The sequence below is a fragment of the Grammomys surdaster genome, unplaced genomic scaffold (genome assembly GCF_004785775.1).
Source record: "Grammomys surdaster isolate TR1022 unplaced genomic scaffold, NIH_TR_1.0 214, whole genome shotgun sequence".
Classification (NCBI taxonomy): Eukaryota; Metazoa; Chordata; class Mammalia; order Rodentia; family Muridae; genus Grammomys; species Grammomys surdaster.
Window position 1 is genome coordinate 4,968,354 of NW_021604659.1, and position 25,914 is coordinate 4,994,267.

The 25,914-nt window shown below is 46.6% G+C and overlaps 2 protein-coding genes across 2 annotated transcripts in view; one reads left to right on the forward strand and one right to left on the reverse strand.

Annotated features, from left to right (window-relative positions):
* The first annotated feature begins 1,093 nt into the window (after positions 1-1,093).
* Positions 1,094-4,206, forward strand: CUNH10orf120 (chromosome unknown C10orf120 homolog). The gene is made up of 3 exons (XM_028772538.1): positions 1,094-1,290; positions 1,435-1,510; positions 3,454-4,206. The coding sequence occupies exons 1-3, from the start codon at positions 1,094-1,096 to the stop codon at positions 4,204-4,206; spliced, it is 1,026 nt and encodes a 341-aa protein (XP_028628371.1).
* Positions 4,207-14,225: 10,019 nt separating this feature from the next.
* LOC114625278 (deleted in malignant brain tumors 1 protein-like) overlaps positions 14,226-25,914 on the reverse strand; it is a 12,834-nt gene continuing 1,145 nt past the window's right edge. The window contains exons 2-6 of the mRNA XM_028772572.1: positions 24,712-24,920; positions 23,603-23,787; positions 18,931-19,319; positions 16,112-16,383; positions 14,226-14,772 (exon numbers count right to left, since the gene is read on the reverse strand). Of these exons, the coding sequence (XP_028628405.1) occupies positions 14,606-14,772; positions 16,112-16,383; positions 18,931-19,319; positions 23,603-23,787; positions 24,712-24,920 (1,222 nt within the window). The 3' untranslated portion in view covers positions 14,226-14,605. The remainder of the gene's footprint in view (positions 14,773-16,111; positions 16,384-18,930; positions 19,320-23,602; positions 23,788-24,711; positions 24,921-25,914) is intronic.

Genomic DNA, 25,914 nt, shown 5'->3' on the forward strand with positions numbered 1-25,914 from the left:
TTGCTGTGATAAAATTGTGAGCCAAAACACACCCCTCTTCCCTCTAGTTTTTTTTTTTTCTGTGCTTTGTTGCAGTAATGAGAAGAGTGACATAAACTATAAGATCAGGGGGAGCCGGAGCCCAGGCCAGTGGCTTCAGGAACAACTGTGGATACAGAGAAGAGAGTTCTTTGGCTGTTCATAAACACACATACATCTTAACAACCATTATAACAATAACTCAGAAATATCCTTAAAGAAGTGTAAAATGAGATGTGAAAAGGATAATTAATCTCCTAGAGTTAATTACATACATATGAGTGTATCATTCCTGCTTCAAATAGGTGATAATTTCTTACACAGTGCAAGGAAAACAGTAACCATAAAGGGAAATATCAATAATCAGCAGTCACCTGACACAAACATAGGAACTGCCATTCACTTTAAGAAAGTCAAAAAGTAGGGCTGGATGGTTCAGTGGCTAAGGGCACTTGCTACTCTTGCAGAAGAGGAGCCAGGTTCCCTTTCCTGCCCCCACATGGCAGCTCACAACCATCTCTAACTCCCTCTCAGGGCATCTGATACCTTCCTCTGGCATCTGCAGGCACTGCATGCATGTGACACCCATACAAACACTCTGGCACACATGTATATAGATAAAATAAAAAAATTTAAAAATACAAAAAAGAAAAATGTGTTAAGAATATAAGTAAAGATTCATAATTTATTTAACTAAAATATGAAAAGAAAATCTATATGATATTATAAAAATAAAAACTTAAGGAAAAACAGTTCCTCCCTCCCCCAAAAACCCCACCTTAAATAGGTATCAATGAAAAGTCTTTTTCTTCATCCCATAACTGAGCAGTTGTACTGACTCCCAGCTGAACTCTGCCCAGTCTCTTCCTGGACTCCAGCCTGCTTCTGAGTGGAAATAAGAGCCTGTTTCACTCTGAGGGTCATCTAACCCTTAGGCGCAGACTTCACAATGAGGCCTTGGCTAGGCCAGTTATGACATGGGAAGTGCTTTTAACTGTGCCTTGAGCTCCCATTAAACTGTCTCAGATACGAACTCCAGGCGGTAACACCTCCTGTCCTAACCTATTGCCGGAGCATGATTAAGGAGTGGGAAAACCGCTTTCAGAGGTATAAAAGCCAGAAAGATGGACATCCAAAGGCTCAGGAAGGGACCACAGCTGAGGGAGAGCAAAGTACTAGAAAGCCATCCAAGATCACCAGCGAAAGCCATCCCTGGATAGTTCCAGATTTCCCACGCTGCAAAGAGGACCTCTGTACTATAACACCTTTGGGGTAAGTACGATTTGGGTACCCAGTCCTTTCCTAGGTGGCCTCAACCTAGTTAATGTAGAACTACCATCTGTGAGCTTTTCACCATGAGAAGAGACTAGGAAGGCCCTTTCTAGAGCTTTCACTCATCGCCCCTCTGTCTTCTAGGATATGGACGGCATTCTACAAATCAGACCCACGCTTCGCCCTTGGAAAATACTCCCCAATGGAAAAAGAAATTCTAGTAAGTGCCCTCAAGTTTGCATGGACAGAGGTTCCTCTGGAGTCTGCTTGCAGAGGTGGGGGGATCCTAGGGTTCAACATTCACAAAAGCAGACATTTCCACAACAGCTCGTATTGGCTGTGTCTAGTGGTGGATTTCATTCTCTGAATGTCCCAATCGGGAGTACAGCCATAAGCAGGGCTTGGAAAAACGGCTCAGTGGATGAGTACACTTGCTATGCAAGCATGAAGACCTGAGTTTGAGTCCTCCACAACTATATAAAGATACCGGGCATGGCTGTGTGTGGTCCTGGGGAGCAGAGTCAGATGGACCCTGGAGCTTACTGGCCAGCTAACCTAAACAAAATGGCAAGCTTCTAGTTCAGTGAGAAATTACGTCTCAAAGGAATATAGAGGTAAGTGATAAGGGAAGGAAGACGCCTAATATCCTCTTCTGGATCCTGAGTGCTTATGCATAGGGTATGTGTCGTCTCCCACATGTAAGCAACACACACACACACACCCCGAAGGGGAGAGAGAGAGAGAGAAAGAGAGAGAGAGAGACAGAGAGAGAGAGAGAGAGAGAGAGAGAGAGAGAGCTAAATGGAAACAAATTATGAAAACTGCGATTTCTTCCCTGGCACTATGTTGTACTTTGAGTGTGACATGTCTCTCACAAACTCATGTGTTTTAATACTTGGCCTTTTAATACCACACAAGATCTGCCCAAGATGCTGCCCATCAACAGTCAATCACAGTGGGGGAGGGGCTCCTAAGACTTCAGTCCTCCCTAAGCAGTTGATGCTAGGGGCGGGGGCGGGCCCCCAGAAGGAATCATTTCTTCAGTGGTGTAACCACTGGTGAGTGGCTTGTGACCCAGAAATAACACGAATTAAAGTTGGGGAGGTCACAAAACAACAAAATACACAGTGAGAAAGAGAGATAGAATGGAAGAAAGGGAGGGAAGGAGGAGCCATGAAAGCATGTAGTGGGTGAAATGCTCATTATATAATCTATGAAACTGTCAAAAATTAAAATCCAGGGGCTAGAGAGATAGTCTACACTGCTACTGCAGAGCTCAGCTCCCAGAACCCAAGTCAGGTAACCCGCAATTGCACATAACTGTACCTCCAGGGACCCTCTTCCGGCCTCCACAGTCACCTGGACACACGTGCACATACCCCGCCCCCACAGACACAAATATACATAACTAAAAACAAAATTAATCTTTTTTTTAAAAAAATCAGAACATTAAAAATAATTAAAGATAAAATCAGTAATAATCACAGATGACAATGAAAACACAAAGCTAAGGATGAGGTGCAAACATGGGGTAAAGACGTAGCCACTGGGTCCTCAGCTCATCCTCCTGGCTCTGTGCTGTGCGTGAGTGTACAGTGTGTCCTGTGTTTCAACATATGGTCTCCAGGAAGCGGCACGGTTCTGAGAGGTCATGGAACCTTTAGGAGGTGGGGTCTAGCTTAAGAATGGACTGAATCACTGATGGAATGAGCCTCCGGGTTTTTTGCCTGGCCTGATGATGATGTCCTCTGAGAGGAGAGGAAGCAGCTTCATGTACCCACCACCACAGAGCCCCCGCCACTGTGCCTTCCTTACCATGATGAGTTATGTTCCCTCAAAGTGTAAGCCAGAGCAAATGTTTCCTCCCTTACACACACACATGCATGCACGCACAGTTGCTCTCATACGCCATATCTTCTAAGGCTTCCCAATAACCTTAGTAAGGTCAATAAAATTACTCTAAATTTATAGAGGATGAAAGGAGAGCCAAGCTTTGAACCCAAGCCTATTTAACTCCCAACATCTGCCCTCTTTCCCGTTTATAGAGATTTGAATGGTCTTAGCAGCAAAGGGAGAACCAGGCACTAGCTAATTCTCATGGCAGGGGCTGCCTACCTCTAGGTATTGAGATTTTTAACCATCTTTTTTTTTTTCCATCACCAGCAACTCGGTGGCGTTCACACCATAGCAGCAAGAAGATTTTTGGCTGACAAACACTACAAAGAGTGGAGGATGCTGAAGGAACTCCAGGGGCAGTCTGCAGACTACAAAAAGGCCATAGAGTTGGCAAAATACTCTTCTACTTGTGCTGTGTGTGGACCCCCGGAAAAAATATGGACAGCAAAGGTGTCTGTGCCTGCAGAAAAATTCCAAACGCCCCACCGAGAGATGACCAGCATCAAGAAGCATATCAAAAGAATGCAGCTGGCAAGAACCCTGGGAAACAAACCGTTTTCTACATATATGGACAGGCTCAGGAGCGCCACACTGCACTCTGGAGCAGAGCTGAGTTCCCCAGAAATATACAAGTCTAGTGAAGAGGGAGAGGATGATGACAGAGATAGCAATGATAAAGCCAGTCAGGGTGAGGAAGGAGAGGCCGATCGTGAACCTACAAAGACACGAGAAGTTACGCTGAATGTGGTTTTCAAGTCAGAAGAAACCAAAGGTTGTGTAGTATGCCATCGGAATGATCGGAAACCCTTCCTCCCTGTGAAGAGACCAGAGCGGCACATCACGGGCCTCACCAACAGAAACCTCTTCCCTATCACTGGCTTTCCTGGAGACCTGATGCTCATGAACCAGGATTTTATATCAAAAGGAATCCACCCGAATGATGCCATTAAAATCTACTGGCTGCCAGAAGAGGTTCCCTTCAAGGCACTCAAGCAAAGGCCTCCTTGCTGCCCGCATTGAAGCTCTATCTAGTCCTGAGCATGAGCACGTGTACTGTTCTTCATTTCACCTGCACAGTGTGCCCCAGGGTCCTTCCCCTCTGCTCTTCTGAGCTCCTTGGCTCCTGCTATGTCTCTACAGTGTCTCCAAGATGAGACCCTGTTGCAGAGGCTTCCTTATCTCCAGAAGCTCTTGAGTCTTAGCGACCACCCTTACCACAAGCACTGGTTCTAAACAATAGGCTTGCCCCAACTGGCTAGGCTGTTTTTTCGATTCTGGGTGTTCGTTGAAAAGCTGAATTACCCATCAAATGCTGAGTCCTGGCAATTAGAAAGCAGTCCACATGTGAGTAACAGGGAATGGATTCTCAGACTCCTCCAAGGCATCTTCTGACTCAGCACGAGCATAGATAGGAACTTCAGTTCTAGGGGGGACATCTAGAGCAAATGAAGACGTGTCCCTCCAAAGGCCAAGCTCTGTTGCTTCCTGCATGTGCACCACATATGTGCCTGGTGCCCCTGGAGGCCAGAAGAGAGTGTTGGATCCCCTAGCACTAGAGTTAGAGATGGTGTGAACTACCATGTGGGTGCTGTGAATCAAACCTGGGTCCTCTGGAAGAGCAGCCAGTGCTCTTAACCACTGAACCATCTCTCCAGGCCCCTTTTGTTTTTGATACAGGACCTCAGGAAATTGTCCAGATTGAGCTTCTGCCTGGCCTTTCCAAGTAGCTCAGATTACCTGGTATACCACCAGGCCCAGTTTATAATCTGGTTTTGACTGGTAAGAAAAATAAAAGAAATTTAACACTCCCTGTCAAAAAATACACATTTGCACACACACACACACACACACACGAACATATTCACATGTATACATCCCATAAAGAAGGCATTTGCCCAATGACAAAGGCATTCTCCTCTTTGTCCCTTCCTTCTCTAGCACTAAGGAGAAAGTGAGACACTTTCATTTGGAGGAGAGTCTCTTGAAGACTGTCTACCATGGGATTTCTTTGTATTGAGAAAGCTACAAAATTCTGAAGTTGAACAGGGACTGAAGGGTCTTCAGGGTACAGAGATGGCTCATGAATTACACACTGTCCTTGCCAACAATGCCCAAATGAAAGCTACAGACATTCATCCAGAGCAGGGCCTGGCTCCAGCAGCAGGGACAACTCAGTCTGGTGGCTTGAGGCTATTCATGGAATACTGCTGAAATCTGTCTCCTCCTCTCCTGGAATGACACTGGCCACAGTGAAGCTTCGGGTAGGAGGTCCCCTGGGTGGTCTAGAAAAGAAGGGTAAAGTGGCTAGAGACAAAATCCCATTTACCTTTCTCCACAGGGCTCTGGGGAAACCGTGCCCCCTGTTTTACTATTCTGGAAGTCTCAAAGGAAGAGTAACTAGTTGACCATGGTCCATCATGACTCCATGCTTGAAGAGGTTCCATCCCCCTCTGCTACATTACATGGCCTTGAACCTGGAGGTGAGGCAGTCAAGAAATCTCTGAGCCTAAAAGCCTTGCCTACATTCACTCGATTTCAGTGTCAGAACTGGAGTCAGGTCCCACTCCCCTGACTGATTTATCCAAAACCCTTTGAATGTGCCTGGAACAAAGGCACAGAAACAAGCCCAGGTGTAACAGCAGAGATGTTGCAGGAGCTTGGGAGTGGGGTTGTCCAAATGGACACACATGTGTCTCCACGTATTACCTACCAGACTAGAACCCTTGTGCTTCATTCCCAAAACAGTGTCCATGGTTACACAGTCTACTGTACAAGCCCTCGTGGCACAGTCCAACAGTACAATAAACGAAAGGGTTATATGCAGCTCCCCATCCCTCTCTCACGCTCAGGGTACATCCAGGAGAATCCAGACCGTGTCCACACACAAGTGTTTGCACATAAATGCTCATAGCAATTTCCTTACAGTAGGTCTAAAGTAGAAATAACTAACATGTCCATCTGGTGGTGGGTAAGGTGATGGTAACATTCATGCAAGAAAATGTTTTTCAGGTGTGTGAAATATTAGGAACTGCTCAAGGTCCAATCGTGATTAAATATAGACATATCACGCCAAGTGAATGAATAATCCAGTCCCTAAAGACCACACACTTTCCGCTTCTATTTATTCAAAATGCCATCAGAGTTCAATTTAGAGCCAGATCTGAGGTCCGTGGTTATTGAAGGTTTTGGAGTGAAGGTGGGAGCAGATGAGTAGGTTTGAATGGTTTTGGCATTTCTCTTGGAAGAGAAGAAGGCGTCCTGTGAAGGTGTGATGGTACTGGACTGCTCTGCCAACCATCTAAAGAGCGCTGGGTTGTATGCTTAAGTGAGTGGACTGCATGGTATGTGATTATGTATCAATAAAGCTGGCATATAAGGTATTAGTGGCTATGAATGACACGGTTAATTTACTGAAAAGGCACTGCACATGTGGTCAAAAACAACTGGAACCCTCCATTCCCTCCATCTGTATTTCTCTAACAACTGGCCTGAGCTCTGCTGAAGAGGTAGAGACGGAAGGACCCAAGGCCAAGTGGGGGTGGGGGACTCCCTTCTCCTCTCCCAGTGGTAGATGAGCAGTTCTAGATCTTAGGCTTCCTCCCACGCCCATCCCTGCTTCCATGGCGTTGTGTCTTTAGGGCAGGGCTTCTTCACAAGGTTGGATTTCAAGTCCTTACTCCTCACAGTGTTTGACAACTGTGGACACTGTCCTGGGATGAAGGCTGTGCTATGTCATTTCGACCTGAGAAAAGAGCAGATTGAGCCCATAGCAAGGCCATCACTGCCTCCAAGCAGGACCAAAAAGGTCAGGGTTAGAGGGTTGGGGTTAGGGTTAGAGGATTAGTGTTAGGGTTAGGGTTGGGGTTGGGGTTGGGGTTGGGGTTAGTGTTAGGGTTAGGGTTAGAGTTACACAGTGTAAAGCTCATCCCTCAGCCAGATGCAAGCTCCAGGTGTCTCACCCCATGAAACCCAAACAACAAAGACTCTGTAACTTTTAATTATCCCCTGCCTCTCTGCCTATGTAGAAATTCTGCCATGAAGGCAATATCTTAGAATACCCCTGCAGGCTCTCTATCTGCTCCTACTGTAGCTGTACCACCAAGGATCTAATAAAGTTACACCTCCCCCTTTTTGTCTGGGTGATTTCTTTCACAGTCCATGAATCACTGGCCTGTCACCCATCTCTCTGTATGGACACAAGGTCTGGAGACCTTTTCCATGTCACGACATAGGGCTGTGTGGTCCTGTCTTCTCTGGTGGTGTCTGGACACTGACCACAAGCTTTCTCAGGTAGGGCAGGGAATCAGCAATCTGGGTTTCCCTTGGGTGCATCAGAGTACTATTCTATGCCAGGATGGAGGGTAAAAGCAGAGTCCAGGGGTCAGGCAGGGTTCTGGTCTCGTTGGAAGTAAGTACCCTATTCCAGAGTGGGTGGAAGAAGAGAGAAGGCCTTCTTCATGAGTCTTAGTCTCATGGTTCATTTAGGCGAGGGCAAAGGCCTTCCCCATGGTGATTTTTGATGAAGCAGCTCTCTGAAACAATCTTAGCTTGTTTATATTTATTTATTGGGGGTAGATATAAACATATACACTTTATTTGGGATGATCCAGAGTTTATATAATTTGGGGTAAGGTCATGAGAATATCAGGACAGGAAGGTCATTAACTGAAGGCTAAGCCTATTGAGATGTCTCATTAGCATGGAGAGGCACTCCACATACTGTGCTACATGACTGACTGACAATGGTCACCTTAGTTGAGTGTCATGGTTATGTGCTGCAGAGCAACCATAGAAGCAGGAAGGCAGAAGTCCCATCATTGCTTTCTCAGACCTCTGAGATCCCAGGACCCTTTACTTCTCCTGTTCTTATGCCTGTCTGGTGGAATAGTCCACATGTCTCACAGTCCGGGATGTTGCTGGCATCTTGTAGGAAGGGGCCAGAGATACTACTACACAAGGTATTCCACAAGGAACAGGGAATTAATCAGGTCAACAGTGTCATAGATTCAGGGTAGAGTAACAGTGCTTTGGGAAAAAGAGACACCGGCGAGTTAGAACAAACATGCTTGTGTTTTGCTTCACACTAATAGCCAGTTGCCCAAGAAGAATCTCACCAGCATATACAGTAGTCAAGAGAATGCAAGCTTCTATCTTCCAAAATCTAACCAACTCTAGATTTTACCAAGAAATTTAAAGACAGTTTAGTCAAATATGCAAGAAATAAAAGCTAATTATTTATTTTAAGAGGCACATTTCGTCAATTCCCAGTGGGGCTGGCATCTTTTCAGAGTCTCTACAGATGCAGATTTCTGTGAAACACCCTTCCCATGTCCTGGGTAATTTCCTCTCACATTGATTTTTCTTGTGGAGTAGACAGATCATTTGTGTCCTTTCTTTACACTGGACCTTAAGGAGTTATCAGGGTGAGAGGTTTGTACTCCATCAGAACAGGGAAGATAAACTGAGCTCTGAGCTCTCTGGTTGATCAAGTGGTTCTCATAGAGGATGGGGTGAGGAACCAGGTTGGAACACTGTCTTTTCTGGTCAGCATTCAACAGAGATTCCGCTTCTGTAACTCGGCCTCCAGGCCATGACTAATATAAACCCCAGGCTTCCCACCATTTCCTCTTCCTACTCCTGAAACCTTCCACCATTTCTGTCCTCTTCCCTCTACTCTCCATGCTGAACTGTGGCAAGAACAAAGCTCTCTGCGATTTTATCAGACATACCCAGGTAGACCAAATGCTGGGAGAAAGTAATGCCTTCCTCCTGGGTCCCAGCCCAAGGATCCAGCATCCACTCCATCTGTCAAGCCTGATTCCCTGCTCTACAGCAACATATTCACAAGCTTGTGGCTGCCTGGGGAGACCAAAAGGACTGTTTTCCAGGGATACTCAGAAATCAAAGTCTTTGGTATTTCATGTCACAATATCCTCTTGGCAGAAACTTCTGGATTAGCCTCAAGTTTCTGAGGATTTGTGTCCCCCAGACTCTTTGTCCTGGCTACACTGTTTCTAAAGGCTCCTTAAACAGTCTCTCATACCTCTCCTGTGAGTGTGTCTTCTGCTTCCCTACAAAACTTGAAACAGTGTATCTGTGCAAACCTGCTGACAGCATTCGCACCATCAGCACCACCCATCTGGTGTCAGTCTGTGTTGACCGAAGGCTGCCTTACTCCCCTCCCTAGTGCCCTGGCTTTCATTCCACAAGGATGGGAATGGCTTCAAATGGAAGGGCTAAAGGGCATGTTGTAAGTAGCCTCCTCTGCATGGTTCTCCTTTACCGTAGCAAAGAACTCCAGGCTTGTCCAGCTATCTATTCCTACCCCACTAGCCGATGTTCCCAGGAGGAAACAATCCAAACCCTGCTTGGAAACTAGCCTGAGAACAATGCAGACAAGATATAAGTGGTGGCCAGGAGCCTCACCATCCACATCAGTGACTGGTGCAGACATGAACGTGATGGACCCTGGAACGAGTCAAAGTAAAGTGTGCTGCAGAGGGGGGAGCGAGAAGAGCTGCTCCCCAATTGCTGCCCACCAAGAAGGAGGTCAGCTCTTAGAGCAGCAAGAATGAGGCTGGGCATGGAAAAATGCCAGGGCATCTAATTGCTGTCAGCCTGCCACCTTTGTGTGACATTTCAGAAGTCTATCCTGCATCTTCTTTAAACCCATCGGAGACTGGCTTTCTAAGACCTGCCACTGCAAGGAGTCATAAATACCTAAAGTGCCTACCTCTTAGAGAGTCAGACGAACACGGCCTGCTATGGCTGGCACTCCCAGGTTGAGAAGACTGTCTCAGCTTGTTCTCTCTGGGAGATGCTAATAGCTTGGACAAATGGTTACAAAGCACCTTCCAGGTGTCTCTGATAAAATATATTCAGTCTACAAATAGATAGACAGACAATAGACAGACAGACAGACAGACAGATATGAGCGGGGGAGGGAAGATTAGTGCTCACTTCAGTTGTGCTTTACTAAAATCTCCAAAGCACTCACAGCTGCCAAAAATCTCATCCAAAAAAGTAACAAGATCAGGGGGAAATATTGAAAATATTCTACTTCAAGAATGCCTATCCTGAAGAGTCACACAGAACCATTCCTAATGTCTTCCCTGACTCTGAACTCTACCACCTTGGCTTTCAAAAATCCAACCATGGAAGACCAAGACAGCCCAAATTAATGAACCATATCTTAACGGCACCCAAACTGCCATTCTCCATTGCGACAAATAATCACAATGCTATTCTGAGTAATTATTGCTTATCCTGGGTACAAACTCAGAAACCCAAGTGATATCGACCTGGAAGCCCTAAAGACTTGGTGCTCAGTGAAAATATCCACAACCCTATGAAGATTAATTGATGTCCTGGTTGTCCTTCTATTTCCCCTTAGTATTCTATGGTAATTGCGACATGAAGTAGCACATGTGTATAAATCCACACGCATCTTTCGACGTTCCCTCCACTTCAAATAAGCCCATTACTTATCATTTGGTAAGTTCTCTTCCTGGCAAGGGACACCACTTTTAGCTTTTAAATCAGCTATTACTGAGAAAGCTTTTTCCGTCGTAGCTTCTAACAATCCAACTCGCAGCCTATTAAAGGTTGTTTCAGTTATTTTTGATATTCTGTGGAGAGTGTGAGGTACCCTTCCCTGCCTAGAGGGGAAATTTCCCCTCTTTGAACCTGAAATGCTTTCAAAAAGGAGAGATATTGCCTTTCAAGAGTTATAAAGCTGTCCTGTTCTTAAGAGCCGTGATGGTATCCAAAGGCTCCTAATGCACAGAAAAGCATTAGCCGCTTACATTTCTGTCTTAATGAGCACCTCGTTCATAGCTATCTGAAGGTAAATGTCACAACCTTAGGAATTATTTCTCTCGGTGTGGAAAAAAAAGTCAATCTGACTTCCACACTGTCCTTTCTATCTCCAGTGATCCTGCATATCCGTGAGTGTGAGAATTTAGAGATCTCTTATTACTGTTCTCAAGGTTAACACAAATCCCATCTGTATTTCTGCTGAAGAATTTATCACTTAAGAGTACGAGACAATTACAAGCAAGATGGTAAACTTGGACATCCCTAGCTCTTATTTCCTCCCATAGAAACAATGTGGTAACTATTAAAAACTGAGTCTGATGTGTTCCTCCTCAGACTCTTGTGGCCCCCAGTTGTTATAGGGCCAGGCTGGAGGGAGTAGGTTACTGGGCACTGGGGCATGCTCGTCTTTTGTCTTACTTAGGTTTACTATTGCTGTGATGACACATCATGGCCAAAAGCAGGCTAGGGATGGAAGGGTTTACATGGCTTATGCTTCCCCATCACTGTTCACTACCAAAGGAAGTCAGGACAGGAACTCAAACAGGGCAGGAACCTGAGGACAGGAGCTGATGCTGAGGCCGCGGAGAGGTACTACTTACTGGCTTGCTCCTTATGGCATGCTCACCCTGCTTTCTTATAAAACCCTGGACCACTGGCCCAGGAATATCCCCACCCACAATGGGTGGGATCCCCCCACATCAATCACTAACTGAGAAAATGTCTTACAGGCTAGCCGACAGCCTGATCTTTATGGAGACATGTTCTCAATGGAGGCTCCCTCCTCTCAGATGACTTTCGCTTGTGTTAAGTTGATATAAAACTAGCTAGCACACACTTGAAGGTTATGGCTAGCCCCTCCTCTGGGTCTGTTCTCTGCTTCCTGGTCTGGGAGCCACCAGTATGTAGTGTGTCTCTCCTCTTGCTCTGTCTTCACACCATGATGAACTGAGTCCCCTGAAGGAGTGAACAAAATAAGCCCCTTGTCCATCGGCACATGTCATTAGGACAAGAATAGTAACTGAAATGTCTCAGGTCTGAGGTTCAGGCAACACTGAGGTGGACTATCATTTTGAATAAGATTCATTGGGAAAATTATTAACCTTATGGGCTTACAAAGAGACAGACAAGATGGGAGGGGATCTAAAAGGAGTGTTTTAGTTTGCTTCTCTACTGCTGTGATAAACACCACGACCAAAAGCAACTTGCAGAGGAGAGGGTTTATTTGGCTCACAGGTTAGAGTCTACCATCTAGGTAAACTGAGGCAGGATCCCTAAGGCAGGAATCAAAGCAGAGACCATGAAGGAAGACTACTTACTGGCTTGATCCTCATGGCTTGCTCAGCCTGTGTTCTTATATAGCCCAGGAGCACCTGCCCGGAGTGGCACCGCCTACAGTAGGCTGAGACCTCTCACATCAACAATCAGTAAAGAAAAGGCTTTGCATTTGATACAGGCATTTTCTCCATTGAGGTTCCCTTTTCCAAGACAACTGCAACTTAAGTCCAGCTGACCAAAAACCAAACCAGCCAGGAGGGCTCTGGCCCATGATGCAGAGTGGCTGTCCCTTCTAGTAGATCTCAGGGGAAGGGAGAGGCTCCCAGACAAGTGGTTGATGAGTGGGCCACAACAGGGACCACACCCTTGATTCCTGGTGACAGGGAGCGGGGAATTTCAGGAAGGAACAAGTGACTCTGAGGGTGTGGAGGAGGAGGAGGAGGAGTAAAGCACACCATTATACCAGTGGGGGGTGGGGGTGCTGGAACCTGGTAGTCCCCTGATGAACCGGAGTCTGGCAACTTGAGATCTGTAAACTTTTGGAGGGAAGTAAGATTGGCCTGGGATTCCCTCCTGGAGTTTGTCCACCTGAGGAGTCTGAGATGAGGCTGGGAGGTTGGAGGGAGGGGGGCGTTGAGATTTGCAGACATAGCAATAAGGCTAAAGGGAGAAAGAGGCTTCTTCAAGGGGACACAGCAACTGCCTCTAAAACTAGCACTTGAGAAGGTGAAGGCAGAGCAAGCTGGTGCTGTAGAGCAGCAGAATTGGTGAGCTCCAGGTTCAGCGAGAGATCCTACCTGTGTAAAGTAGAGAGCTGTCAAGGAAGACACCCAAAGTCTCTCTCAGAGAGTAAGAGTGAGAGAGCAAGAGAACAAGAGAGCAAGAGAGCAAGAACAGAGTGGGGGTGTACCTTTATGCACACCATTCATATAGGGAAGAAGGAGGAAGAGAGGGAGGGAGAAAGGAAGGCGGAGTAATGAAATAGCACTAATGTTGATATGTAGCGCCCTCTTGGCTCCATCACTGGGATGGCAAGCGGGTGATAGGGAGCCGTGTCTGCTTGGAAGGGACTGGAAGGCAAGCAAGACACAGCTCAAAACAGATTGGCTGAGTCCTGTTCTTTTACCCACTGAGTGTCTGTCATTCATTTGAGGGTGTCACCCAACACAGAGCCACTGAGCTCTAAGCAGGTCCACATCTGCTCAGATCTTGCCACACGCTGGGTCTACATTACACTGTACTGCTGAAAACTCCAGACTAGCCCACACAGAGTGACCCATCAGGACTCTCCTTGATGTCCCCAGCCTGGAACATGAACATGGGTGATGAAGGCCAGAAGATATGCCCTGGCCTCCTTGCTCCTTTGCATGCTGGAAGGGTGTGTGTGTGTCCATCCCATGAGCTATCTCATAGGAGCTGAAGTCTCATCAAGGCTGGTGATGGGCAGTTCTCGGTCATCTCTTGTCAGAACTGGCAGCTAACCTTCTCTGGCCCTTTGTCCTAAGGGGTCTCCCCTAACTCTAGCAGCATTCTCTTAGTTAAGATCACCCTAGCAGTTACCTGTTGGGGTCTGTGTTGGCACTGCCAGCACAGTACCTAGAGGTCGGGGACTGCCAGCCTGGGTACCTGGCTACGTTTCTTTATCTTCTATGACCATCTGTCACATTTCTCCCTGGTGATGTCATGAGAACAGGACTCCTGTCCTAGGCATGAGGGTACCCACCTCTGGCCCTTCCCAGCCCATAGCCCTGAACATCGTGTCCCAGATGGAAAGATGAAGAATCCTGGAGGAATGTGGATGGTCATTCTCTTGAAGGTTCTGAAGCTGCAAAGCAGAGTCCCTTGCCCTTTTATCATTTCTGTGGCCATGTCACCAAAGGTGTCTGCCGGACTTGAGGGAATTCAGTATGTGGGTGAGTCTGTACACACAATGACCAAGCAGACACTTGCCATGAGAAAGATTCTTTATATTTAGTTTGCACTGTGGTAAGAAAAGGCTGACATCAACACTACAGTCATCTATACATGGAGTAAAGGGAAATTCTAGCTAGAGAAAGCATGGCTGCCACCAGTGTTTGGCTCACAGTTGCCTGTGATTATAGACACTGGTCCCATTCTCCTATGACATTCTTCACGGCCTTTAGCCTGTAGATCCTGGGAAAACTTGGCCTCCACCTTTCTTCTTTGCCATCTCATCATGCTTGGCCATGCATTTGTGCTGAGAAGCCTAGTCACCTTGTATCTGGGTGCCAAGTGTTAGACCCTTATGTCTTCCATCTTTTCTGGGAATCTGTGCACATGGAGCCAATGTCTGGGTTGTTTTGCTTCACATCTTAGTACTTGGAGGTTGGCCACGGGCAATGCGTGTCCTCCTTCCCAGTGTGAAGGCTGCCACAGCTAGGACCATGGCCAGGAAGACTCCGCCAAAGATGGCTGCAGTGGGGTAGACTGCCTGGGAGCTGGCTGGCTTCTCCACATCCTCCACTGCCAAGTCTGAGGGAGAACAGAGAGCTAGATGAGTGAGTGGGAAAAGAACACAGCCAGAGAAGGGCATCCCGAGGAGACAAGGAACAGAGTGGCCTTTGTCAGAACCTTCCAGTGGGAAGGGATTAAAACAATGGGAAGGGGAAACTGAGGTACCAGTATTCCAAGTAGCAGCTGAGTGTTGGTCTAGAGAGACTTACTCCTGTTGTCTTGCCAGCCAGGGTACAGTTAGGGAGGGTTTTAGTGGTTACTCAGATCTGGGCTTTGGGTCTGAGAACAATTCTGGGTCTATAGATGAGTGGGAAGGGAGAGTTGTGGCATCTAAGCCAGTTGGGAAATGGTCATAAGAGTCCCAGGCCAAAGGAATCCAGGACCTGAGCTACTGTGGTGACTTTGGGTATAAAAGGAAACAGGCACCACCTGGTCCTTGCTTTGCCTGCTGTCCTTTTCTACATAGCCCTGTCCCCATCAGAGGCACTGAGCACAGGTCTGCTCTGACTGTACCTGTTTACGTGCTTCCTGCCACACGATGGGCCTTTGGTAAATATTTAATGAATGAATGGAGGAAGAATCTGGAACCAGGTGTGGGGCAGGGCTACTATGAGGCATGAGGACAGGGAGCTATCACAGATGGTTCCCACAGGGTGAGGGTGCCACCCTGACCTAGGGGCGGGTGTGTGACAATATAACAAATCCACTCCTGCCCCTATCACCCTGACCATTGTATCTTCCTACCCAGAGGATAGGTAGAACTGGCCCCAGCCTAGGCCACAGGTTCCAGGAGTCCTACTGTGAGCATTTCCTAATCAATACCCACAACAAAACAACACAGCAGAAATCACGCCTACCACCTGGTCTAGGTGGGAGGCAAAATGGCCCCTTTAGTCCTAGAACCACCCCCCAACCTCCAACAGTCAAAATCAATCCATGCTGCCTGCATTTTCATAGCCTACCCAGTTGGTTCATTCAAAACACCTGTCACCATTGTGGTGAGGCATAATATTACCTTTAATTACGTTAATAGCAAAAACTAAAGGTCATTCATCAAACTTCCAAGGACTTGCACCGGGGCCAAGGCAGTTTAACATACATTGCTTTAGCAAGCCCTTGGCAGTCCTAAGAGACATTAACTCTCTCACCTTATAGCTGAGGATTCTGGGAGCTCCAAACCCAGAGAATCAAGCCTTCCAGGTCACAAATCTTTTGCCTACCACCTACATGTGACCTAATTCATCGACTTGTATACAGTTTGAGTTGGCCATAATATAGACAAAAGCACCCCAAATTCCTCCCTTCTCCCAGAATCATGGACCCCAGTGGAAGGTAGGATCTGAGGGTAACCACCTACCGAGGCTCCTCTTTTCCTTGCTGGGGGATTGCAACTGGATGGGTCCCAGGACAACGTCCACCTTTTCTTGGTAGGAGCCTACATCCCTCTTGGACCTCACTACGCAGCCTCTGTAGCACCGTGAGGAGACATCGTACGCTCGACATACCACCAGTTTACACTGCAGGTATACTGAGGGGAAGCGGTTCAGGAAGTGGAAAGAACTGAACTTGAAGCGGGAGATGCGTGGGGAGGGCGAGGCGTAGGATCGGTAGGTCTCATCTCGTACGCATCTGGGAGTAAGGGGAGGAACGAACGCGTTAGCTTGCAGAAGCATGAACTCCCCTCAAACCCCCTGCACGCCTCAGTCACCCTGGCTGCCTGGGCCTCCAGTGCCTCCACACACTCATTGTGAGGTGTGCACGTAAGTCCCGGCAGCTCTGGTACCTTGCCAGCATGTTGACAGAGCAAATCACCTGCCGTGACAGTGAGTTCAGTGGGCCAGAGTAACCAGGGAAGTAGAAAAGACTGCTCAAGTTTGGAATCCAAGAGCAGACCAGAGGTAGGACAGGAAAAAAGATGGCCTCTTCTTCCTTTTCCTTGTCACTCAGCCTCGAAACGTGGCATTCAGATATAGGCTGAACCTCTTCTGTGTCCCCTGTCCCATGTCTCCTAGGGCCTCTCTGCTGAACCCCTCACCAGGCCTGCCCCTGTGCAGCCACATCTCCGTGATGAGGAGCTTTCTCTAAGACCCTACTCCAGTATCCACACTTCCTCTTCCTTCAGGCACCTGCTGGTAATGGAAGAAAAGCATCCAGCCAATCTACTTAAGGAATTCCACTGAGAAGCAGATGAGGTTGTCTCCAGGGCATACCATGTGAGGCTTATAATAACTGAAGGGATGTGTAGAAAGAGAAGCAAGAAGAATGGGCCCGGGGCTTCAGGATAGGAGTGCTTCATAGTTGGACTATCCCAGAGTAGCCTGATTCTCGAAGAGGATTAGTTCCATGTCAACTTGCCTTCCTCCTCCTCCCTCCCAGAGCTTCCTTCCTGTTCCTACCTTCAACTCAACTGCCCTGAAATACCAAGACTCCTTTTCTTTACTGCAGCCCTATTAGCATGCCAAGTGGAAGGATAGCTGGAGATTTGTTCAGAGCTGGGGCACTTGAAAGATCTGGAATGGGAGTAGGGGGGTGGAGGTGAGGGTGAGGGTAGGGGTGAGGGAACTCTGCAAAGACCAGAACTATGTGGTACAGGCCCACCAGGAAGTTTATTCTCAGGGACGCCTCTCCGTGGATGGTGCAATTGAGGACCGGCTGTAGCTAGTGAGTCCCTATGCTGTAGGCTCAGTTGGCATTACAAATGGCATGACCACAAATATGGCAAATGCCACCAGAGTTAAGAAAGAACCTTTGGCAGAGAAGATCTAATCGCTTACTCTTTGCATCTACCTCAGTCATTCCATGTCCATTCAGAAAATACTTGGTCACCATGATGGTTTGTATATGTTCGGCCCAGGGAGTGGCACTATTTGGAGGTGTGGCCTTGTTGGAGTATGTGTGTCACCGTGGGCTTTAAGACCCTCATCCTAACTGCCTGGAAGTCATTATTCTGCTAGCAGCCTTCAGATGAAGATGTAGAACTCTCAGGTCTGCCTGCATCATGCATGCCTGGATGCTGCCATGCTCCCACCTTGATGATAATGGACTGAACCTCTGAACCTATAAGCCAGCCCCACTTAAATGCTGTCATTATAAGAGTTGCCTTGGTCATGGTGTCTGTTCACAGCAGTAAAACCTTAAAACAGTTACTACTTAGAGCAAGAGAAGTCTAGGTTAGTCTTCTACGTTTGCTGCCTCCAACGGGGCAGATTCAGATTGGACCAATTAGAAATATTGGACAAATGATTCTCAGTCTGTTTACTGAACTGAAATTCATATTCAAATAGTTCCTAGGAAGTGAGGCTGTCTTCTTTGGTGTCTCAGGTTAGTGTGAGATTTAAGCCTACTGTCATAATTACTATCAGCAATCCCATGGGAGGCAATGGGTACTGAAGTACCAAGGGCTATACTAGAAGCCGAGAAGTACCATGCCACCAACAAAGATTACACAGTGGGGACTGGGATTGTATACTCAACATGTCAGCCTCCTCCAAGAGTGCAGGAGTATCACTCCTCCCCAAAGAGCCTCCTCCAGGAAGGGTAGAAGCCGAGGAGATCAGCACAGCCAACCTGGTCTCCATTGATTCAACCTTAACATGTCCTGAGCCATGACTGAGAACTTGCATTCCTAACAGGTGGAGGATGTGAGGACCAAGCATACCGTTGCTACAGTAACCCTCTAGGCCATCTGGTGAGAATGACGTGATCTGTGGGCCCATTATTCTTTCTCATTTAACCTTTCCAAGATCTACTTCTTGCCACTATCTCCAGGTAACTTGGGATGCAGAAACTGACCCAGAGATTTAGGTATTTTAGTCTGGGTCTACTCTCAAATCAGTGATTTTTCCCATGACATGCTCACGTTTTTAACCCTGAGACTAGAGTCTGATGACTGGAGATCTTACGCTAGTTTATAGCCGACCAGTGGAATGACCATTGATGAGTCGTCCCACGTGTTAACAGGAGATGGTGCCTAGTTACTTGTCCCTTTAATCAGAAATGTGACTCAGGAAACAGTGTGAGGACCTCTCAAAGGCAAAGCCATGGGTAGAAAACTATCTAAGCCTGCACCCATGGGAACTTCAGTTAGCCAAAAATCCTCATTCCATGAGCTTTTCAGCTACTCGTGTGTGAGTTATAAAGCAAAAGTTTACATCTATCCCACATAGAAGTCCTTACCCACTCCGGATGAGGTCATACGTCAAAGACGAGAAGTCATTGGGATGTGGAGAAGCCACACAGGTGTCCACAAACAGAGCCAATGAGGCATCAGAATGGAGGACTTCAGCCTGAAGGTACAAATTCTGGTCCAGATCCACGTAGTATGGGCTGCTGGTCACTGGATACAAGAAAGAGGAGGATGTATAAAAGGAAATGTTCACGTCAAAATTGCCATACTGGACTTCCTGGATCTCGACTGTGTTGTTGGTGATGTACATGGTGTTGACCCAGGTGTTCTGAAGCATCTTGCAGCTGACATGGATGTGGAGGTCCTTTCTCCTTTTGATGATGCCATTTGTAACAGCCGCTTTGAGGAAGTTAGAGTAGTTGATGGTTTCGTTGTCAGCCTAACAGGTGAAAGCAGATCAGGTCAGCAAGGATGTGGGTTAGAAGGAGAGGGAGATGACTCAGCCAGACTCCTGAGGAATCACACAGAGAAGGCACCTGTCTGCGCTGTGGCTGCTATTACCTACGATGGACGTCAGCTTAACCAGCAAACTCTCCCCCACTCTCCCACATTCTCTAGCACATGGCAGTGGAGGCCATCATAATCTGCACTTGTTGCTCTTGCTTGTGGCAAAATGAGGGTGTCTGGACAGCCCTGGCCTGAAGTGTATCTGACCAAGCTCAGATTCCATGGCTCCGGACTCAGAGCAGGATGTTCTGAACTTATTCTTTCTCAGCATCCTGGTCTCATACTTATGAGGGGGGCCTGGTAATACCAGCATAGAATGTTTTTTTATTTTGAGTGAATGGTGACTTCCTCACTGTAGTGATTGGCACAGTGGAATTTGCAAGCCATGGAATTTGCAGTTATAACTGAAGCAGGTCTTGACCCCTGGGATTGAGACTCCCCTCACCCCCCCGCCAAGAGCCTCATAAGAACAATTAAATGAGGTCATAGCAACCCTGAGGCCATTCCTGCCTTATGTCATTGTACTATGGAACCAATCGCCACTGTGACTTCCACTGGGCAGCAAACTCATAATGAGGCTGGTGTCTTGTGCCATTTACTCTACTGGCCATCGTCTGAGAGCTGCCTTGCCAATAGCCTTACGCCTGGGGCCTGCGAGCATCTGAAGGAAAGGGTGGTGTCTAACAATGTCTCTTTCTTTTTTCTTGGTATAACAACAGCATCAGAAGCATCTGTTGGTATCTGTGAAGCAGTTGACATGAATGAAGGGCGTGTCCTGGAAGTACTAGGATAAACAGAGAGTGTAACAGCCAATGGTCAAGAGGTACACATGTGAACAATGATTCCTGGACACACCATGTCAGGACTGTCTAGCTCCAGTGAGGTAAGCACAAGCACACCATCACCATGCTGGGGCTGTGGGGGTCTTCACAGCCTGAGTGCTGTGACTCACTTTTCCCAGTCCCTTATGGTTAGAGCCCTGTATGGTGTAAGGGCAGAATAATAGCAGGGTGACATGGACACCATCCACAATTTAAAGCAGTTGTACTCTTCATAGTGGGGAAAAAAAGACATGGCAGGGCAGGATAGAGCACAGACAGACAGACAAACAGAGGGTGGGGAGGACACAGAGACAGATGAAGAAAGTAAGCGTCCCACTATAGTCATGTCAACCATGAATGGTGAAACTCTGTTCTAATTGGTTGGGACCTGGACAAGGCCCCCTGTGTTGCCAGCTCTCATACAACTTACATATAATTTTTTTTCAGGATAAAGAGCCTTCAACTTCTTGTGTATTGTTGAGAACTCTACTGTGCATGTGTGCCTTCCAAAAAACTAAACATAAAACAAGAGCTTTTGGGGTAACCTCGATAACCTTTTCCTCATCTTCTCTAGTCTGATCTTTCCCTCCACAGACTGACCAGAGCCTAGGGCGTGGCCAGCCTGATCGACAGAGGGCATCAGAGCCTACACTCCAGACCCAGATCTGAAAAAGAACCAGCAGACAGAACTCTTGACTTCTACGTTTTCAGAGGAAGCACACTGTATTTCTCCCATAAATTCTTCAAAGTTTTTAAACATTCGTATTTCAGTACCAATGATTTTACAAACCACATAGGTCTTTCAAATTATATTTAACATGTGTATATTCATGAAGTCCATATATATCTCTCTGTGACAGAGCTCAACTCTGAATCTTATCTAAACAACAAGCACAGAGTGCAAATTTATTTCTTGATTGGAAGGAGCCATTATGACTCTAGATAAAATTCTTGCTTAGGCATCTACCGAGGAAGAAACACAACCAATATGACAAAGTCCCATACGTGAGTCTACTGAGAGACATGGGTTCTCAATGTCCTGGCATGTTTTTCACTGTGAGAAAACTCATCTATTCTGTGATACCAGCCAATATATCACCCCCCCAGCCCAGTGTGTGGCAGCCTGGAAGAGCCATGAACAACTCCTGCTACAGAGCACACTAACCCCACAGTTCCTGAGAATGTGTCCTTGGACAAATGACTCAGATTCTCTAAGTTTTTATTTCCTGTGATTAAGTGAGGATATGGGCTTCCTGGGGCTTTTAAAAGTCATAAAGTCTTGGGCTCTGTACCAGGGCACCAAGGATGGGAAAGACAAATAAAATTAGCCATGCCTCTAAGCACTCAGTTTGGTAGGGGATGTGGCAGTTTCATATGTGTGGAAACAAGAGTGCAGTGAGAGCTACCAAGGTTCATCCCAGTTAGAAAAGGCAGGGCTGGCACACTGGTTAGATGCCCTCAATGTTCTATGAAGTGCCACCAGCAAGCTGCTGAGATGTTTGATTCTCTGGGCTGCACACTTGGAAAAAGAAGAAGTAATCACCTTCAGCAGACTGGCTCACAAAAGGCTGGAGATGACATGGTTAACTTACAGAGCAAAATAACAAAACCAGCTGTGTGTCAGAGGAATAGGAAGGAATTCTCCTTAACCCTTCACACGGAGGCTGGCTGATACACATTCTCCTCTGTGAGTAGCTCATCTCACCCACTAAATTCTTCTCTGAAGGAACTCCTGGGTGTTTAGAGTCTCACCAAGAGATCTGGGTGACCAGATCCTCACACACAGCCACAAGTGGGAGTCCAAGGCCCACCTGGTTGGCTGAGTACCCACTTCTTCTCTCAGTGTGTACTGTGTGTCAGAGGAATGGGAAGGAATTCGCCTTAGTCTTTCACACAGTGCCCAGCATGAGGCAAATGCTTATCATGTGTCTGGAGCATTACAGGCATCTGAACTTGTCTGCCCTGTACATACCACTCAAGTAAGACACACCACTTTTCCATTGCCCAAACATCTCCATCCTGCCTTAAAAGTCACACCCTCCAACCTAGAAGCAGGCCATCCATGAAGACCTTTTTCCTATTGCACAGTCATTCCCTTTTGCTAAATTTAATATGAATGGGTCATTTTTATCTAATAGTGATAAACATAAAATTTTTGTCTAACTCTTCTGTGTCTGGCTCCTTTCTCTTAGCAGAATGTTTCTGAGATTCTTGCCTTGTGGTGTCGGTCCTATCCTATTGGTCTATGTGGCTTTGGTCAATGGGCCTGACCTCTCTTCATTCAATCTCCTCACTTTTAAAGTGGGAATGACAATACAAGAATACTTGTTAAGAATTTAAACAAATCCAGGCATGGTAGTGTAAGTCTTTAATCCCTGGATTCAAGAGGCAGAGGTAGGCAGATCTTTGTGAGTTCAAAACCAGTCTGGTCTACATAGCCATTAAGAACTGCATGGAGAAACTTTGCCTCAAATAAAAATAATAAAATAACATTTTGGGAGTACAACATGGACTCATCACAGCGTCTTTCACTGACAGGATGACAACAGGGCAGTCTATGTTAAAATTGCCAAGCAAACCAAGATGGGTGACCACTCTACTAGTCATGCCTAAACCATGATGGCCTATGGGCCACACTACTCAAAATGCCAAGCAGGGTACATGCTTTTGTAAGTCAATATGCAGTACTCCAATGTGAATTTTGTAGATGGCAATGTCATAGTATGATGTCAAAGCATTGGCCACTCAAGAAATGGCAACTGTGTGAGTGTGAGTCTCAGCGGGGCACTGGCTTCCTCAAAGGCATAGCAACACTTTTGACAGATGTTGGCTGTTGTCAATCTCAGGTATGCAAAGTGTATTTGTATCTTTGGTTTAGGGGTCTCTGTTTCTTTGGCACATCCCAATGAAACCATAAAAATCCCAGACTCTGAAAATTCTCAAGCTTTTCCTGGGAGCTGTGTGGGTGGATTCCTATTGAGTGCTCCCTCTGCTGGACACAGCTGTGGAAACTTCTAGGCTTCCCCTTTTTCTTCCTCTGCATTTCTCCTATTTAGCAATAGCTACAGCTACTGTACCAGAGGCTTCTGTCTCCCTTCTGATGTTCTGATTACATTCCCAACCATAACTTGTAGGTCCCCAGGGTTCTAGAAGCATGGCAGCCATCACTGTGATAAATCATGCTCGGGGCTGGTAAGATGGCTCAGTGAGTAAAGGAACTTGCTGCCAAGCCTAACAATCTGAGTTCTATTTCCATGACCCATATGCTAGAAGAATGACATCACAACTCCCATAACACATACACACACACACACACACACACACACACACACACAAATTTTTGACTAAAGAAAGGATGTTCAATGGGAAATAGAGTGGGCAGTGCCAGGCTTACCTGTTTGGTAGTGCCACAGCCTGTGTAGGGAATTGTGAATATGACCTCCCTCTGTGTTATCTGGGGCTGGCACTGGTAACTCACATTCCAACCAGGAATGACAAGATCCCATGCAGAATAGCCCATGGACTGGAGATAGCTCCTGCTCACACTGGCTTGCATGTGATTTGACAGACAAAGGAGATCTGAAGGACAAGAGCAGAGCATGCAGAATCAAGATTCCAAACCCCACAATCCTCATGAGGGTCTTTCCCCAGCTAAAGAAACACAGATCAAGATGGCTGATTCACATGGTCCACACATGACATACATGCTCAAAACAGAGTCACTATGTCACTAGAGTCAAGGGTTCCTATGGCTACACTCATCCTTATCCTCAGGAATGCCCAATAAGACACTTAGATGTATAGGATTTTCTGGTATGGACCTGGAGATAGGATTTTTAAATATCCAAAACATTTTTTTTGCCAAGTTAGCATTCTCCCGTGAAGTAAAGCAACTGTACAGTAAGATAGTTGTGATGTCATTAGCAATGTACTTTAGCTAAGGAGAAAGTTGATACCTCTGATTCTGACCAGTTAGAGACCATGGATATCACCATGCTCAACCGTTTACTAATGTAGATATAGTTCATATAGCATCTCAAACTGGGGCCATAGCTCAAACTGTTACAGTAGCTGCCCATATTAAGGTGTCCAAGTTTATCCATCTTCAGACAGAAGTCTAATGTAGTAGGTCTCAGGACATGGCCAGTGACTCAGACTCTGGGAGAGTCCCAAAGTTTCAAGCCTGGTGTCACCCACAATTCCTTCTGGCACTGTCTTCTTGATATCTGTTGAGAGCCTCATCTTATACCTTCATATTTTTTGCCAACTGCAATAAGGTAGGTACAACTCTCACCAGCCAATGCTGGCCCTTGGCCTTCTTTTGGACATCCAGAGTCCTAAGACTCACCGCACAGTCTCTCTCAATTGGCGATGCATGAACTCAATCACAGGGGCCACGGTTGTTCTAATATTTTATGTTACAATCCCAGGACGATAGAGGAGCAAAGGCTCTCAGTGATGCCCCCAGGCCTAACAAGCCTTTGTTCTAACAAGGGAACTTACTGGTGGTGGTATTGTCAAAGACTGAGTAGTAATCAGCCTGGAACCCTCTTCGAGTAATACTGTGATCAGTGATGAAGCGAATTGACATGAAGTTGGATCTTGAAGTGAAAGAGCCCACAGCCCCATCACAAACCCGGGCAATGAGAGGTGAACTGTGGTGGGGGCCATCAAAAATCTCTATATAATCATAGCTGCAACCGCCTTCCAGCCTGGAGAGAGAAAAAGAGCAATTGACGAGAGCTCAGGCCTCAGTAACCTTTGCCATGGAAACCCTAACCAGGTTCGTTATTTGAAAGAGTAGAGGACATTCTTAAATCCAGGGGAAATCATCTTGCCAAGACTGTCATGGCTTGTCTTCATACTGCCCTCTAAGGTCACATGTAAGAGATCTATAATCTCTCTCCCTGACTGCTCTTTAAATCAACACAGGAAGGTCACAAGAGAAAGCTTGATTTGTTTCTTCAAAGTGCTTCCCGGTCCCTTCCAGAACCAATGACATCAGAGTGGTAGGAATGAACAGCAAAAAGAAACACTGGAACCTCTGTAATGCTCAGGTGTCTCGTCCACTAAGATAAACACTGCTCACTATGCACACTGAAGAGGGTGCTGATGATGTCACATGGAGCACTGCATGGGGAAAACGTAGTTCATAAAAGGTCACAAGCAGTGGACACTGCAATTGGGGTGCTAGAGAATACTGGCATAGTTTCTTGGATATCCTCCCAGAATGATGCATACAGTAATGGGCTCTTGTAGCCGTCTCCTCTGCTCAAGAACATTTTCATTTGTAAGCATGTGGGTGATGAGGACTCTGCTCTAGGCAGCACTAATACTAGCACCCTGGTTCCTGAGGACTCACAGAAAGAAAGGGCTCAATGAGGAAAGGTCTATGCAAAATAGGTGCAATCATATATTGTGTTCCCAAAACAGTCATTACCCAAGCCACATACCCTCCCTCCCACTGAGAATACTCTTAAGTATTTTCAAAGACTCTGATGACCCCCTGAACAACAAGATGAGGAGATGAGGAAAGCAGGCATTCCGGCCCCTTCTTTTGACTGAGGCTTAGGAAAATGGTGTCCCAACACCATAGAGTAAATTCATGACACCCTGGGACCTGAAGCCAGATTATTTTCCAATTCCTGTGCTCTTGCACTGAGTCACTGCCCTCCATGGGCTACTCTTGTCTCACATCAAACATGT

Bases quoted from the DNA above. Each gene is read 5' to 3' on its own strand.
- CUNH10orf120 (XM_028772538.1), top strand. From the start codon at position 1,094: ATGATTAAGGAGTGGGAAAACCGCTTTCAGAGGTATAAAAGCCAGAAA. The intron at 1,291-1,434 runs GTAAGTACGATT...TCTGTCTTCTAG, and splicing joins TGTACTATAACACCTTTGGG to GATATGGACGGCATTCTACA. The intron at 1,511-3,453 runs GTAAGTGCCCTC...TTCCATCACCAG, and splicing joins CAATGGAAAAAGAAATTCTA to CAACTCGGTGGCGTTCACAC.